The sequence below is a fragment of the Taudactylus pleione genome, unplaced genomic scaffold (assembly GCF_031769625.1).
Source record: "Taudactylus pleione unplaced genomic scaffold, aTauple2 ptg000456l, whole genome shotgun sequence".
Taxonomy (NCBI): Eukaryota; Metazoa; Chordata; class Amphibia; order Anura; family Myobatrachidae; genus Taudactylus; species Taudactylus pleione.
In genome coordinates this window covers 1122811-1139315 of record NW_028284858.1, presented here as the reverse complement: position 1 = coordinate 1139315, position 16505 = coordinate 1122811, and the positions used below count along the sequence as shown (strand labels likewise).

The 16505-nt window shown below is 42.6% G+C and overlaps 1 protein-coding gene across 2 annotated transcripts in view; it reads left to right on the top strand.

Annotated features, from left to right (window-relative positions):
• The window catches only part of CALD1 (caldesmon 1), a 186225-nt gene that overhangs the window by 89340 nt on the left and 80380 nt on the right, over nucleotides 1-16505 (top strand). For both annotated transcript variants that reach the window (XM_088448507.1, XM_088448508.1), the window contains one exon: nucleotides 8303-8402. In XM_088448507.1, the coding sequence (XP_088304633.1) occupies nucleotides 8332-8402 (71 nt within the window). In that variant the 5' untranslated portion in view covers nucleotides 8303-8331. The remainder of the gene's footprint in view (nucleotides 1-8302; nucleotides 8403-16505) is intronic.

Sequence of the window (16505 nt, the reverse complement as noted above, 5' to 3'; positions counted from 1 at the left end):
CCCTCCTTCATTAACATGAATGGGGCCGCTTGCGATATCGTCAGGTTTGATGTGGAGCAGATCAAACCTGACGACGTCGCATGCGGCTGCAGGAGCGGACATATTGTGCATACAGACTGCACGATATGTCGTTACGATTTCGCCAAACTGTAACTACATCGCTCAAGTATGTACCTAGCTTTAGACCATCTGACAATCTAGACTTATAACTGGTCCAGCATCTTGTGAATTTATAGTCTCATGGATATTGGTTCAGACCACAAAATGGCCACCTCACTTGTATGTAGGCAATACTGTAGGTAATTCTTTGTACTCCCTTCACTACAAAGGGGTGAGACTTGTCCTAAGCAGTGCAGGGGTTCAGATTGGGTGGGGATGAAAAAAAAACAACAACTCTTATGGGTCTGACTTATGGGTTACTAAGCAGTGTTAGGAGACAGAGTGAAAAGTGATAAGGTGCCAGCCAATCAGCTCCCAACTGTCATTTTACAAACACAGCTTGTGAGATGGCAAATGGAAGCTGATTGGCTGGCACTTTATCACTTTTCACTCTGTCTCCTAACACTGCTTAGTAAATAGGTCCCTATGAGTTGCTGTCACTCAGATCCAGGAGGGATAATCACATACTTGCCAACTCTCCCTGTCAGGGAGAGTCCCTGAAATAGTAGCTCCCTGAAGAGTCTCTAGTAATCTCCCTGATTGCACCTTACGCCCCATTAGGAAGCTGTTATATACTTAGAAAACAATAAATAATATCTATACATTCAAATGGGATAATCAGTGCTATTTCCTGCCATGGTTATAAGATTTGGTGGCAGATAACTCTGACGTGTTTCGCTTCCGTTTAAGGAGGCTTTATCAAAGAGCATAGAGCCATGCTCTTTGATAAAGCCTCTTTAAATGGAAGCGAAATGCGTCAGTGGGATCTGCCACCTGTATCTTGCCGGACACTCTTCCATTACGGCCGGTGATTCACTATATCAAGCGGGAGCCGTTTTGTTTTATGCTGAGACGGAGTGCCTACTACCCGGACCGAGAGAGCGGCTAACAAAGGCGGTCACGGGCTGACTGAATTATTGCCCCCGGAGCTGTGCATGCTGGGAATACTGGGCTGCTTGTCCTTAAGTTGGGACTCCTTATTTCATCTATATAAAGCACCGCTATTACAATGAGTCCTCCGATGCTACAGACACGGAGGTCTGATTAATGAGGATTAAAGACTCTATATTCTCTGATATATAAGTCCGCTGAGAACTATGATTTTGATACACTATTTCAACTGAAGCTGAAATTCAATGAGGACATTTTTTATACACTGATCAGTCAGTAATTTATACAAAGATTTTTTTCATTTGGTCTTTACTGAGAAATGATTTCTTGTGCATGATTACTTATTATTTTTCTATTCTGTTTTATAAAGAAAAAAAATATATATATAACAACCTGCACTGCAGAAATACTAGGCATGGTGGATGGGGGAGGGCACTTAACATGTAAGCTTTCCTCCATCCACGTGCGGACTGTCAATTCTGGAAAATGCCAGAAGGGCAATGGCCCGATGAGCCGGTCCAGTCGTCTGTAGGCCAGGCCGTGCTGCTCCTTTTCCCGGCGCTCTGCTGGATGCTTAAATCGGACGTAATGCGATGCCACACCCCAGTGTCTTACGCTACCCCCTCCTGCCAAAGTCCATCTCTTCATCCATTTTAGCACCTACTGTAAGTGGTTGGGGGCACCCTCGTTTGAAAGAGAGAAGACCCCTCCTTCAAAGAATGTCCACTCTATTTAGTTGTTTTCTGGGAATCACCAGACAATAACAAACTATTCTATAGAAAGCGTTAAGCTCAGAATTGGAGGTTCTATTGTCCAGTTCTCCTCCATCCAGGTATCAATAAGCCCTTTTGATTCGTTAAGTTGTCTATTTTTCTAAATGGTGTGCTTTGTTGAGCTACCAAATTGTTTCTATACATTTTATGCGTTTTCATTTAAACGTAAAAAAAAAAACCACGCAGGAAAAATGCATTATTTAATTTATTCATTATTAACAAATGTATATTTTATTATGAAAACCTGCGTATACTGTAGAGTCAAACTTTTTGGAATGTGACCAAAAATAAATTCAGCAATGGAGGGGTTAATTTCTATTATAATCCAGATTTTGGGGGTGATTCAGCTCGGGGCGGAATTGCAAAGCTGCACGCAAGCATCACACCTCCTGCATGCATGACTTATCTGAGCTGCGTTGTCCAACGCAGCATCAGATAATACGGGGGAACATCGGCCAGCTAAGTGACCCATGGGGTCACGCAAGCCAGTTGCTGCAGATGGAAGAAAGAGGATAGAATATCTCCGTCAGCCGGCGGAGATCCTGGCCTCTTCCCACCCCCAACGGCAGCGACACACCTCTGTTTCGGGAAACTGAGTCCGTCGTCACCCCTTCCCTTCTCCAAGCGGTTCTGTGTGCGTTCATGCAGAACCCGTACGGGTCAGGCGTCTGCGCAGATTCCCGACCACTGCTGAATTAGGCCCTTTGTACATTAATATTTATTGAACACTCTTTTTAATGAAAACCGACAAAAACATTTGCGTAAAACTCCGTAAACCTAAGAAGAGTGAAATTGTGTCGCTCCACGTTACACGGAGACCCTGCATTCGCTCAGCATCAAAGAGTTCCATGAAATTAATTTGAATTAAAAATGTTGGCAAGTATGCACTAAACAAGCGGAAGAAAGTTTATAAAGATTACTGGAACCAGGTCAGATACAATGGAAAAATATGTTGCTAGAATGATTGTTTGTTGCAGCTGTAGTGTTGATAGAGATTGTGTCAGTGACTGTGTATCATGTGGATACAAATAGCACTGACATTTTACCAGCTGCTTGTTGTCAAAAAATATTGTAGTGCACTGTCCCAGTGTAGTTCTGCGTCTAGTTGGCTATTAGATGAATGTAGCCTGGGGTCCATCCAGCTGTTGTGTACTATACATTTCTCACCTCAAGGTGGCGCTTTAACCCATGCTGCTCCTGTAGGATTATCTGATCCCCATTTTGCAGCTCCCATTGAAAATATATTGAGGCATACTTGCCTACTCTCCCGAAATCTCCAGGAGCCTCCCAAATTGTGCGTGGCTCTCCCAGCCTCTGGGAACAGTAGGAAAGTTCCCCCCAACATAGTATGGGCCTGATCTACATTACAGCCGCCTATTTGTTCTGCAGCGGCAGCCTGCTCACTACCTTGCGCTAATGCAGGTATCGGCCACCCACTGTCCGTCTGCAGCTGATATCATTAGTATCGGGATTTGCACTCAACCCTTGCTGGGAGCAAAAGGTCCATCTGAAACAGGCGTCACATCTCCGTTCCCATTTGCACTTGCGTCCGACTTGGAATATTATCAAAGGAAAACAATGTGCTGAGCAATGATACAGAGTTTCCTGTAGGAAACTGCTGGCATCTCTGAAATGTCACCACGTTCTAAAAAGGATTACCACCCAGTGAGCAGTGGCTTTTTCTTTTAATGGAGAGATAGTGATAATAACCTCATCCAAAAGAAAAAAAAAAAAGCCCCAAGTAAATTAGAACATGTAATGTAAATACTGGAGCTAGGGATGCAGTAAGATCTTGAAAGTAGATGGACAGGAAAGAATATACTCGTAATTTTTCTGGATGGTTTAGCTTGGTATATTGATTGCAACCATGTTCCGGGTCTTTTTATAGGGACATTATTTTTAAACAATCAAAAAATACACTGCATGTTCATGCTAATTGGATCTCTACATACTGGTCCACAATGCTCAGCCAGTTAATGGCACCACAGTGTTGGCAACTGGCATGCTAGCCGTGGTGTTTAGCATATTAGCCGGGCTGATTACTAAAACTGATAGCGGCTGCTTTGTGCTTCCTTATTTTTTTTAAGTTAGTCCGCTCAGATCAGGTTGATAATTTGTAGCCAGGAGATGAAGACCTGATTCAGAGGTTTGTACTGTTACTCGACTGTGAGCAGGACTAATGCTAGCAGGGTTCATTCACCAGAGGCTCAGGCTTCGCTGAATGTGGGCCACACTTGAGTTCTTCGGTTTGGGGAGGGTCTAGCAAATCACAAAAAGGCTCCTCTGTGAGGTAAGAAGGTGTAATGGAAGCAGTGTGCCTAGCAGGAGAGGCCTTGACTCGAGTGCCAAGGGTCGTCTACCACTGGTCAGGGCAAATGTACGATTTTCCTGAAGGGTTTCCATTCTATGTACTCAAACACATTTATAGCACACTTACATTTACTTTCAGAACAATCTTAAAAAAGGATTTGAACACCAAACTTCTATTTATACACTTACCTTGTGAGCTATCAGTAAGATTGTGATTTGTGTGCACCTTGTCAGTAACTTTTAGTTAAATACTCCTTTATTTAATACAGACAATTTTGAGCATGCCAAACCTGGAACTTGAACTCACAACCTCATACACCACAAGCAGACACCTAATACATAGAGCCATTTGTTCCTGTATAAGAAGCCTGCAAGTACTACTGTAGCTCTATGAAGCTAGTTGTAATTGTCAGTTTAAAACCATTGCAGCTAAGCAGATCTATGTAGTGTGCAGTCAAACATCCAATCCCCTCCAGTTACACACTGCATAGTTCTACTTCCGACATCGAATGCCCTTGAATGGGGATTGCCAGTCCACACTAGAACAGGTTAATGAACGACAGAACGATCACTGGGCCTGATTCAGACCCACTCGCAAGCGCTGAGCGCTCACAAGCTGGTCGATGTTGCCCAAGTGCGCATGCGCGAGACCCGAATAACGACGGCCAAGCCGTCATTATGGGTCTCGCACCAAAGGGGGTATGCTGTCGATGGTGATTGACAGCACGCCCCCTTTGGTGGGCGTGCTTTGGGCGTGGCTGCCCAGACGGAGGCGTTTCCATGTGAACGCCTACCATCTGGGGCCGGCCCCACTGACATCACTAGTGATGTCTGATAGAGCCAAAAGCACTCCAGGGCTTGCGGCAGTGAGACCCTACCACAAGGGTCTCGTCGCAAGCCCGATGGTCGCGATGGTCTTGACCATCGTGACCATCATTTTGGCCGCTCGCTATAGCTGTGGGTGGCGACCCACAGCTATGCGAGCGGCCATGAGGCCGCTCCAAAAAGGAGGAGGGACAGCCCTGATTCAGAGCGAGCGCTCTGTCAGAGCTTCCCGCTCTGAATCAGGGCCACTGTTCCGTCCTTCATTAACTTACCACAGGTCGCTAGCGATATTGCTAGGTTTGATGTGCAGCTCATCAAACCTAGTGACCGTCGCTAGCGACCTTGGGAGCACACAATCGCTGGTACACACTGAGCAATGTAGGCGATTTATCGTTATGAAACGGTAACTCGGCTAAACATCGCTTCAGTGTGTACCCAGCTGAAGACACATTTTTGGGCAAAAAAGATGCTCTGTGCAAGTCACACAGGGCCGACCGAGCTGGAATGTTTGGCGCGACTGCAGCAATAGTGTGTTGTACTAAATGTATACTCAATATGTACTCAATGTGAAGTTTTATACACCTTTGTGCTTGTGCTCAGGATCTATTTTTCTCTGCATCCATCTTATGCTTTTCTTTTTCTATGTAAATGTTTTGAGATCGAGATGAGCAAAATTCCCTGGGTTTGATGTACTGAAGCCTTCAGTCCTCCAAGTAGAATAGGCTGTTCGGAATCACGTCATTCAGTGTAACATTAGGTCGGAACAGTAGAACTACAGTATGCTGGTCATAACATGTATGGATTGTTACTGCCAGGGAATGTGCTGCTGATTGCCTCTAGTATAGAGAGCTTTCAGAGATTTTTTTTTTTTTTTCTTGGACCCTTCCGTCCTCCCAACCTGGGATACCCAATAGCTTCAGCAGAGTAGACTGCTTTCTCAAAGCTTCATTACGAAAAGAAGGTGGAAATCCCGCACTGGCTCAAAGGGTGGATAACTGTGGTATCACTTAGATAAACCAACTATCTTATATTTAAAATTAATTTGCCTGTTTGTTTATTGTTTGTCCGGTTATGCATTCAGACACTCCTGCACTGATTGGGATGAAACCAATGCGAGGTGGTCCAGTTGGATCCTGGCCAGGTTTTTGGGGGGTTAGGGTCTCAATCAGACCTGTTGTACACTGGGCAGAACTTTGACCCGGGGAGCCTGTTCTGAGCTTTCCACTGGATGAATTTTGACAAAAACTTCACAGAGTGGTAACATTGGATCCCAGAAGACATTCTAGGGATTTGAGGTCCTGGTCTGACCTCCTGTTATTGTATGCTGGGCAGAACTTTGACCCGGGAAGCGTGTTCTGGGCCTTCCACTGGATGGATTTGGATGAAAACTTCAGAGGGTTGGCAATTGGTCTGGGACACCTTTATGAAGTGGTCTGGGTCCCCGTCGGACCTCACGGCGGAGTGTGCCGGGCAGAGCTTTGACCCAGAGAGCCTGTTCTGGGCTTTCCACTGGATTGATTTGTATGACATCATATAATAAAACTTAAATACTTGATGATTTAAACCTGGTCAATGCCGGAGACTTCAGCTAGTTTAAATAATATAATGAGAAATATTGGTATTTTACAATATAAGCGGTATGTTGGTGGTGCGTCTCAAAGCCAAATACACAAAATGAAAAAGAAGAAGATTCCTTTGTGGCACACTCTTAGAAATAAAGCAAATGTGATAAAATATAACATTTCATTCTTAAATATTAAAAAGAAGTATTACTCAGACCAAGTGAAAAAAAAATATTTTAATTGTGTATTCCTACTGTAAATTGGCAAAGGCTAACACAAACTAATTTTGCCTGTGGAGTCAATGTCCTAGTTACTGCTACATCCTGATGCTTCTGTAAGTAAAATGGGACCTCAAAGTGGTTAGGGAACTAACCCCCAATGGTTAATCCCACCCATTACAGACACAGCACAAAATTACAGGTAGAAATAGTAAAATCAGGTAAAAATTATATAGTTGAGGTGAAAATATAGAAAAACTTATTGTAGGGCCATCAGTCCTATAATAGGAAATATACAGGGTGGGAGCCTCCTAGTATTTGTCACACATATATAATATATATTTCCAAAATAAACACTCAAAAATGAATCAGAATTCAAAGCTGATTTACCAGAAATGACATTAAGCCAACCATACTATGGTGGTGGCAGTTTTCATTATTTTGGAGTAGAATTAGAGCAGCCTGTGGTTTTGTCAATATCCTTGGTACTGTAAAAAGAATTAAAATTTCTGCAATTTTTATCCTGGAAGGGGAGGGGCTTAATAACATCGTTGTTTTAGCGTTGATGTTATCATCAAGCCCTGTCTTTCCCAATCCAAGTGACAGCAATTAGAAGGGGGGGGGACTTTTAGGTAAGTTTCTCCCATTTGAATCCCAGCAGTCGATAGAATGGGTCCAACTCATCCTTAGCAGCGACGGGATTAAAGTTACTGAAATTCGTAAACACTCAAAACTTTAAAAATTGTTTGGCTCCTCTCTAATAGGAGTTATACGTTTTAAGAAAGCAAGGGACTACAGTATATTTGTATACTGGGTTAACATTATATCTGTAAAAATGTTCTAAATGATAGTAACACTGAAACCATTGCAAAAGATTGTTTCTAGAATCTGCTCCTTAGATCTGTCATGTTACCCCCTTGTGTTCTAAATTTCTAAATTCTGATTTTTAAACAAATGTAGTTCAAGACCCTCGGTCTAAAAATAATTTGTCATTAAAGATTGGTTTAAGAGGATAGACTACTACATGGATATATCCTTTTCTAGAGGAATACCTGCAGATTTTACGGTAACCTGGCTCCCATGGCTGGAGTTCAAGGTTTCTTCACTATATACTAACTATATTGGGTTACACACTCAGTGTCTGTTCCTCCTTAATTCAATTATATCCCAATATATGACCACTAACAGGTGTTCCCTCTATGATAACAAAATATGGATTCCCTTTATTATTTTCTTCTTATCCTCCGCTTGGTACTTCTTCCCCTCTGACTTTCCCTTTCCCGATTCCCCTTCTATTTTCTTGTCTTTTGTTTATTGATTGATTTATTGTTTAATTTTTCTGTGACCTATATATACTATAATGTTTTTTTATATGATCTCGAAATGGAATACTTTGTATGTTTTTTTTCATATATCCATTCTATTTGTATGTATCTCATTTGGATTTGGTTTGGTCTTTTTTCATTAAAAAAAAAGTTTGCATAAAAACAAAAATAATAATAATTTTTCAGAATAATACCGCCTTCTTATTTAAAGGGATTTCTCTATTTATTTTTATCTTAAGATTTCGACTCAAAAGCTTGAGCGGCCAAAATGGACGACTTTGAACGTCGCAGAGAACTCAGGAGACAGAAACGTGAGGAAATGCGCCAGGAAGTTGAAAGGTAACATGGATGATTTAATTCAAAGACTTGCGCTCATGTCAGAATGTTTGAATTGGAGGTTTACCATGTCTGGCAGTCATACTTGGCAGGCTCACTTTCCACTCCATGAAGAAACCAGCCATGTTGTATTTCCAAAAATGGTCATAAATAAAGCTATGTAATGTCTTCTGTGTTGGTCCAAATCCGGCATCTCAGGAATGTAGGCTAAGCGAGGACACTATTTATAAAACCTATATTGGCGACATCATTGTTTCCAGTGTGCCTCTTGTTTCTTGGATCCATTATTAGGAAATGTTTCTGAAAACTTATTCAAGTATTGGCAAACATCTTCTAGTAAGAAAATAAAGTTTTATAACTTTTAATTGTGACTTTTAGCATGCTGCGAACCAAGGAGTTGGGTACGGCATCCCAGCGAGCTGGGATGCTATTGGTCAGAATACCGACACCGGCATCCTGATAGTCAGAATCCTGATAGAATTTCACAAATATCCTATGTCCTAAACCTCCCCCTAACCCACTTTTCCCCCCTCGCAGCCTAACCCTTCCCCTACTGCCTAACCCTAACCATTAACTCTAAACCTAACCATAATACTTACCATCGGGATGTCAACGGTCGGGATTCTGGCGCTGGGTCTCTGACCGCCGCTATCCCAACTGCCGGAATGCCAAATACATCCCAAACCAAGAAATAATAAGGAAAGGGTTCAAAAATAGAGATAGTTGATGTGTGCTATGGCATTTAAAATGAGTTAGGTCTTATTATTTTTAGAGCGTTATAATAATGCATGCTTTGTTTAAAGGGAAGTCACAAATAAATTGTGACATTTACTTATCTTGGTATTGATTGAGCTCCGAAATATTTGCTGTTGCAACATTTTGAACTTGTTACGGATGCCCACCTTGGCAATTGGCACCACATTTTCACTGTCTTGGTATAGCTCTTGGGTCTTAGTGTGCTCAGGTGAATTACAAGCAATCTAACGGCCGTGGGCGCGTCATCGGCACTTCGTGGTGCCAGTCCGAATCTGTCTTCTAATGTACATAAACGGTCATCGGCAGTAAGGAGGGGCAACCAGAAAAAGAGAGCGCTAAATCCACTAAGAAGTACAAATAATAGTTCTGCAAAATGTTTAAACTTCCAGTTTAATTTATTTAATTTTTGTTATTTAATATTCACTATTTATAAAAGTTATTATCGTTTACTACCATCTGGTGGAGGAAAAACCCCATACATTTCTATAGTTAAATAGATTTTTCTTGTAGAGATTGTAAACTATGATGGAATACCGACACTGGTCGGTACGTACCCTAACCCAACCCCTACCCCTAAACCTAACTCTCCCTCCCCACCGCAACCTAACCCTAACCTCCCCTTCCTCGCATCCCAACCCTCCCCCTAGTGCCTAACCCTAACTCTCCCCCTAACCCCAATACTTAACGTCGGGATGTCAGCGGTTGGGGCATCTCTACAGCCGAGATGTCAACTATATCCCACTTTTTTGTCAATATAAAAAGAATCTCAAATAACCAATATATAACAAATATAAAAAAAATAATAAGTTGGACGATATTACATTTCTGAAACCTTCTACTGGAACTCCTCAGTGAGAGAAGGATTTTTTTGACTTTTCTTCTTGATGCAAACATAATGTATTGGGGAGAATTTGAGAGAATTTGTCTGAGAAAACTAAACTGCTCCCTCATGCTCCCTCTCTCACACAAGGCCACCTAGGAGATATTTCAGTCCCCATCACGTATTGCAAAATGACCTTCAAGCTTGATCTGTAATCCACAAATCCCACTTAAAAAGGTTCTTGGCATCTCTTATTTGTTGATTTTCTCCTGCACAGCAATCCAAACTCGTATGCAGCTGCAGACTGAACGAGCTTTTGTAAATTCCCTCCATCTTCAGGGACATATTAAATACTGCAGTTCTTCGTCAAGCTATACTATATACAACATATGTATTGTTAAAATAAAAAAAATAAAAGAAAATTTCCACAGATCTGCAGTTATGGGAATTTTTACGTTCTCGGCGAATACTAATCGTCAAGTTAAAAAACTTGCTAAAACTGTTTTAAGACGGATAAGATTTTATGCGAGGCTTGCAAGGAACTGTGCTTGCTCTGCATCTGTGGTCAGTATAGTACGGACCAAGTATAACGGATTTGTGATTCAGACTCCTGCTTAAAATCTGGACTGTTAATGCCTGGACACAGAATCCGACTGTACAGTAGCGGTGGACAAACAATATACTGTGCCCCAGGGACGGACTGGGGCTGTAGATCAGCCCTGGCAGTACGCTCTGTGCGCGTGCCTTAGGCGCTGGTGCTCACGAAGGCCCGAAGGGGGCATGGTTAAGTTTAAAGGGGCGTGCCATGAGTCACGGGGGCCTGGCCTTGTCGTACGCCCCCGATTCTTCCCAGCCCATCACTCCCGCCACCCTTCCCAACCCGAGCGCATATAGGGCGTCATTCAGACCCACTCGCGAGCGGCAGTACGCTCGCAAGTGGGTCGATGTTCCCCACTGCGCATGCGCATGACGGAGAGAGCTCCGTTGTGCGCATGCGCCAGACCCGGCGAGCGAAGGACTTTCCATCGCTCCGGGTCTCGCACCAAAGGGGGCGTGCTGTCGATGTTGATTGACAGCTCTTTGGTGGGCGTTCCGGGGGCGTGCCTGCCAGACGGAGGCGTTCCTATGGGAACGCCTACCGTCTGAAGCCGGCCCCACTGACTTCACTAGTGATGTCAGTGGGAGTGAAAATCACTCCTGGCCTTGCGGTTGAGAAACCCGACCACAGGGTTTCACTCGCAAGTCCGATGGTCGCGATGGTCAAGACCATCGCGACCATCTTGTTGGACGCTCGTATATGCTGTGGGTGGTGACCCACAGCTATACGAGCGTCCAGGAGGACGCTCCATTTTAATGGAGGTTGGCTCTGATTCAGAGCGAGCATTCTGGTCAGAGCGTCCGGCTCTGAATCAGGGCCATAATGTATCCAGAGGCATGGGGTAGAGGCCAGGGGCACTTCCACCCTCCTCAAGCCGGCCCTGAGGCCATTTGCCATAAGTGCCTGATGGCCAGTCCGGCCCTGCTATGCCCTACAGAAAGAGGAAGGTTGGAACTATTGCCCTTATCTTCTCAAACGACACCCCATTTTGCCAAAGTTGCTCCCATATCCTGATTGGCCCCACTCTTTTTGGTGTCCAGATATCGGGATTGTCGCACCACTGTCTGACTGTTTATTTGTCCCAGTGGATATATTGGTGATCTACTGTTCTCCTGAGGTCACCGGTAGACATGATTGACTGACTGACTGATTTGTTTGACTCAATTTTGAAAATTCTGAAGTGATAATGTCAATAAAATAGCATATTGAAAATGGTTAATCAATTGTTATATACAGTTATTAACAGGGAGTTAAATAAATGTAATATTAATTTGTAAAACAATATTTTTGTTTATGTATTTATCTCTTTGACCATATTAATTTATAGTGGTTTGTTATTTTGGTGGTTTTTCTTGATTTGAGGCATTTAACATTTATTAGGGAATAGCAATTTTATCATGGTTATAGTGATTTCTAGATTACTAATTTATCGGGGTGTGATTTTTATTAGATATGAACATTATAGATATTTGGATGTGTGATATATATATATATATATATATATATATATATATATAGTATATACAGTGTGTATGTGTGTGTGTGTGTTCTGCTGGCCTGAGGGTTCAGCGACAGGTGGGGAAGGTTAGGCTAAATCCCGGCGACAAATTCCTGATGCAGGACTAAAGACAGGTGTCGAAATCCCAGCGCCAGAATCTAAACAGACCACTTCCCAGACGAAGGTAAGCCGGGCACTGTTAGCGCTTAGCCACAGGTGGGTAAGGTTAGTTTAAGGCACTCCCGGGTGGACTTGGGGTCAGGCACCACCTCGGGAGTGTTAGGTTTAGGGTGCGGTTAGGGGGAGCTAGGGTTAGGCACCCCCGGGAGGGAGGTTAGGGTTAGGTACCACCGGGAGGAGGTTAGGGTTAGGCACCACTAAGGGAGGGTTAGGGTGCTTTCCAGCCCCAGTCGGGATCTTGAGCATTCTGCCTTGCGGCATCTGTATTTAGTCAGACGGCTTCCCGGCCATCGGCATTTCATACCCAACCCCTGATAATGGTCAGATTACTTTTCGTAGTATAAGTGTAAGACCGTATAGTGGCTTACAGAAAAAAATGCTGCAATTATCAGACCAGGGACTAATATTGGCTACAATACTGTGCATGTGTCAGCTTGCAGGAAACGTAATAGTTATTTTTCAAAACTCTGATGATTCTTTTTTTTTTTTTTGAAGAACCAATCAATGTGATGGTTACTTTCTTTACATCTGTATTTATCAGCGCAAGGATATTTTTACATTTTTGTTAATATATTTAGCTTTACCATCTTCCAAAATGTGCTTTTTTTATTCGTATGCTACTGTATACAATAAGGAATTAATGTCAACACTTTGTGGTAAGTAGTCTACAGCCTGTGATGGAAGTGTACCTATTGCTTTCACACAAAGAAGGTAGTCAAATAAAGGATGAATTAATGAATTAATCAATCAATAATATCCCGCCTATCAATTATCAAGGCGCAAGCATCCCTAATTCTTCTTTGTAAATTCTCATAAAGTGTGTAGGCAGTTAGAACAAGAGCTTTGATTTTGAACATGTTTTTAAAAAGTTTTCCTTATAAGGACAAATAATAGCAATATTAACAGACAATTTTTTTTCTACAACTTTGGGATATTTTGACCAGAGATGAGTGAAAATGTTTAAAATCTTCTCACAAACGTTTGGTCAGCAAATTTTGGCCTACCACCACCTCAGCACACAACAGAATGAGCTGTTTGTCCTCACCCCCAACTCTATTCATAAGCGGCCCATACATGGTGCGATAAATCAGCTGATCTGATGGATTGGTACGATTTGGCTGCTATATCGCACAGTGTATGGGCATGATACTAGACAGAGCGTGTACACGTGGAGTCGTACATTGCACCCCCAGATCTTACTGCAGGTTGAGTCGATCAGGGGATGCGATGTACGATTCCCATGCAGCGCTATGCGGGTGGGGGAGGGGGGGGGGGCGGCATATCGGGCGGTTGGCCACCCGATCGCACCGTGTGTGGGGACCGCCCGATATGACTGACGTCGGATCCCCCGTCGCGTCGACCGGTGCATATCTCACCGTGTATGGCCGGCTAAAGACTACAATTTCTGCAAAATAATTAATCAAAAGCAGAAATTTTGCCAGAAATGTTAAACTGTGTGCAGTGGCCGCACTGAGATCGGTGACATCCAGTGCGGCATGGAAACCCCCTGAGCATCCAAAAAAAAAAAGGTTTTGCCCGCACCGGGAAGTGGTGTGACCTCACAACCTCATCCCACCCCCCTCAGTTTCATCACTTTGGAGGTGTGTTTAGCACTCCTGGAGCTGCCCCCAGAGACTCTCCCTGCACTGCCGGCTCCTACTCAGTGCCTCTGTGGTGCAGCTTCTTCTGCCAAAAAACTTTATCCACAGAAAATGTCTCTGCTCTTTATCAGAAAACTAAATTAAGGCGATAAATGCTACTCATGCAACCTTCATCCTAAAAAGCTGTTATTACAATATAGTGCAGCAGTGACTGATTTCTGTTATTGAGTCCGGTTTGTCAGATTGTGCTGCTGAAATGTAGCATTGTGTAAAATAAAGTGTTGTAGTATAACAAAACCTTAAGTACATAACCCAACATCACTAAAGCTCTACTTCACGTTGCTTCATTTTTAGCTGTATTGTAAATTGTATTTATTTTCCAATTCATTGTGCTGAATTTTAAATGAAGTACAAATAATTTACCACAAATAGTAACAAAATATATCTAGAGTATCAAAGATAATCTGCATGTACGTAAAAGGCATATTTTTACATATAAACTTCTTAACAAACCATTTTTAAAGTTTTGAAAATACTCAACATATTTCGGTTCAGCTTTGTGGACTTTGCTTTTTTCTAATATCTAGAATGCCTGCCCTATTTGTAATCATTTGCTTAGCTATACACTGTATTGGAGTGTTTTTCATTCCAAACAATTTTCTATCAGATATCTGTCCAATCTGGCTGGTTTTCATTCCAACCAGCCAGATTGGACAGATATCTGATAGAAAATTGTATAGTGGATGCCCAGCTTAAGATTGACATAGAAGCACAATTTACTTCATTTATTTTTTTCTGAAATTCTTAATAAAACACTTTTGGCTCAGGGGTGCTGTGCAAAAAATGCTGATACTCTAGGGCTCCGTGGTTCAAAAAAGTTTGGGAACCACTGGACTACATCTTGAGGCTTCCATATAAAAATGGCAGCATGATGGTGACCAGCCGCTCAGCTGGCCCCACGGTTGACTATAAATTCTATGTATTACAATTGTATTTCTATTTTCCTCACAAAATTATGCACTTTTTTTACTCTTATGCATTTATAGAGACATTGGGGGCTCCTAGTGTAGATGTGCCACACCCACACAGCACTGGCCACACCCACACAGCACTGGCCACAACCACACAGCACTGATCACAGCTCCTCTGCTTCTCACAATGGGCTATTGATCATTTTCAGCCCCAGGCCCACGCGACCCTTAATCCGGCCCTGATTCTGGCCACCCAAATAACTGTGTGGTCATTTTAGAACCTGATCTGTTTTTTTATTTGTTTTAAATAATAGAAGAACACTAGATTTTAAATTTTTACTTTTTTTTTTTTTTTTAAGACGTCCAGTATTTAAGTTGATTGTTGTAATTCCAACACACAGGAAATTGTCAGTATCTGCCAACAGATAATGCTTTGTCCTTCACAGAGGTTAAATCCCAAAGTCATTTCCTTGTTAACTGTATGAGTGGTTTTATCTCTCTGTCACTGTACTCTGCTAGGGTTTAGGACAGACTTTGTTTAGTTTTGTTTTTTGAAAGTAAAAGAAAAAGCATATTTTAAAAGAAAGTGTTCACGCCAGGGACGCACTTGTGGGGGTTTCCAGTTTCCCAGATAAATGATGATAATACACATACTGGTCCACAGTACAACTAGCACCTGGTCCACAGGTGATAATTTAATAGAGAGACACATTTTGCAGTAGTAATATTGCTGTGTAATTCGATGGCACTACTAGATCCAATATGGATGAGCAGCTCTCCTAAGCTGATTAGTATGTATGTGTTTTGTAGAGTCTCACCAATGACGTTCTGCATCATAACTATCTACAAAGTACAACACACCTGTTACAGAAATCAACCATTATTAGGGGGGATTTAACTATCTGTATTGTATCCTTTTCTTTGTAGAAGCTCTGTCCCAATGCCGGTGGCATCAAGTCTTCTACTACAGTATGTTAAAACTTAAAGCGATCCTTTTTATTGTAGTTGAGTACAAACTACAGTGGCATCATTAGGAGGGTGCAGGCTGCACCGGGTGACGGCATCCGAGGGGGTGACACCAAAATAACAGAGCGGCTCTGCTATTTTGGTGTCACCCCCTTGGACAGTGTCTCCGAATCCCACTGCAGCGGTGATGGCGCGTGTCATCCACACTGTGCGGTGAGAGGCTGGGGGCTGCCCAGCAGCGTCTGGAGCGCTGGACAAGCCACCAACGTGACAAGAAGCGGGGTGTAAACGGGGCACAAAAAGGGGCATGACCTCATTCACACAAGGCCACGCCCACTTTTGCATGCCGCTAACAAAATAATCCATAAACTCAATTAGAAAATGTTTTTGTATGTAGATGGGAGCAGGAGGTGCTTTTTAAGGGACTGTTAATGCAACCATTTAAAAAAAGAGTGATGTGTTACCTAAAAGTGTCACATAGTACTATTCTCCTAATAGGACTCAAAGTGCTTTAACTTAGCATTTTGTATCAGCTGCCAGCAGTGTAACACTTTGCTAGGAGACCCAGGTAGAAGGCAATGCAGTAGTCTAAGCATAATTATACAAATGGATGATGTGGATTGAAAGATCTACAGTAAAAAGGTAGACAATGTCCAGATAGACACTAGATGTTAGACAGTCAATAAGTCGACAGGGACAAAAGGTTGTCACTCTAA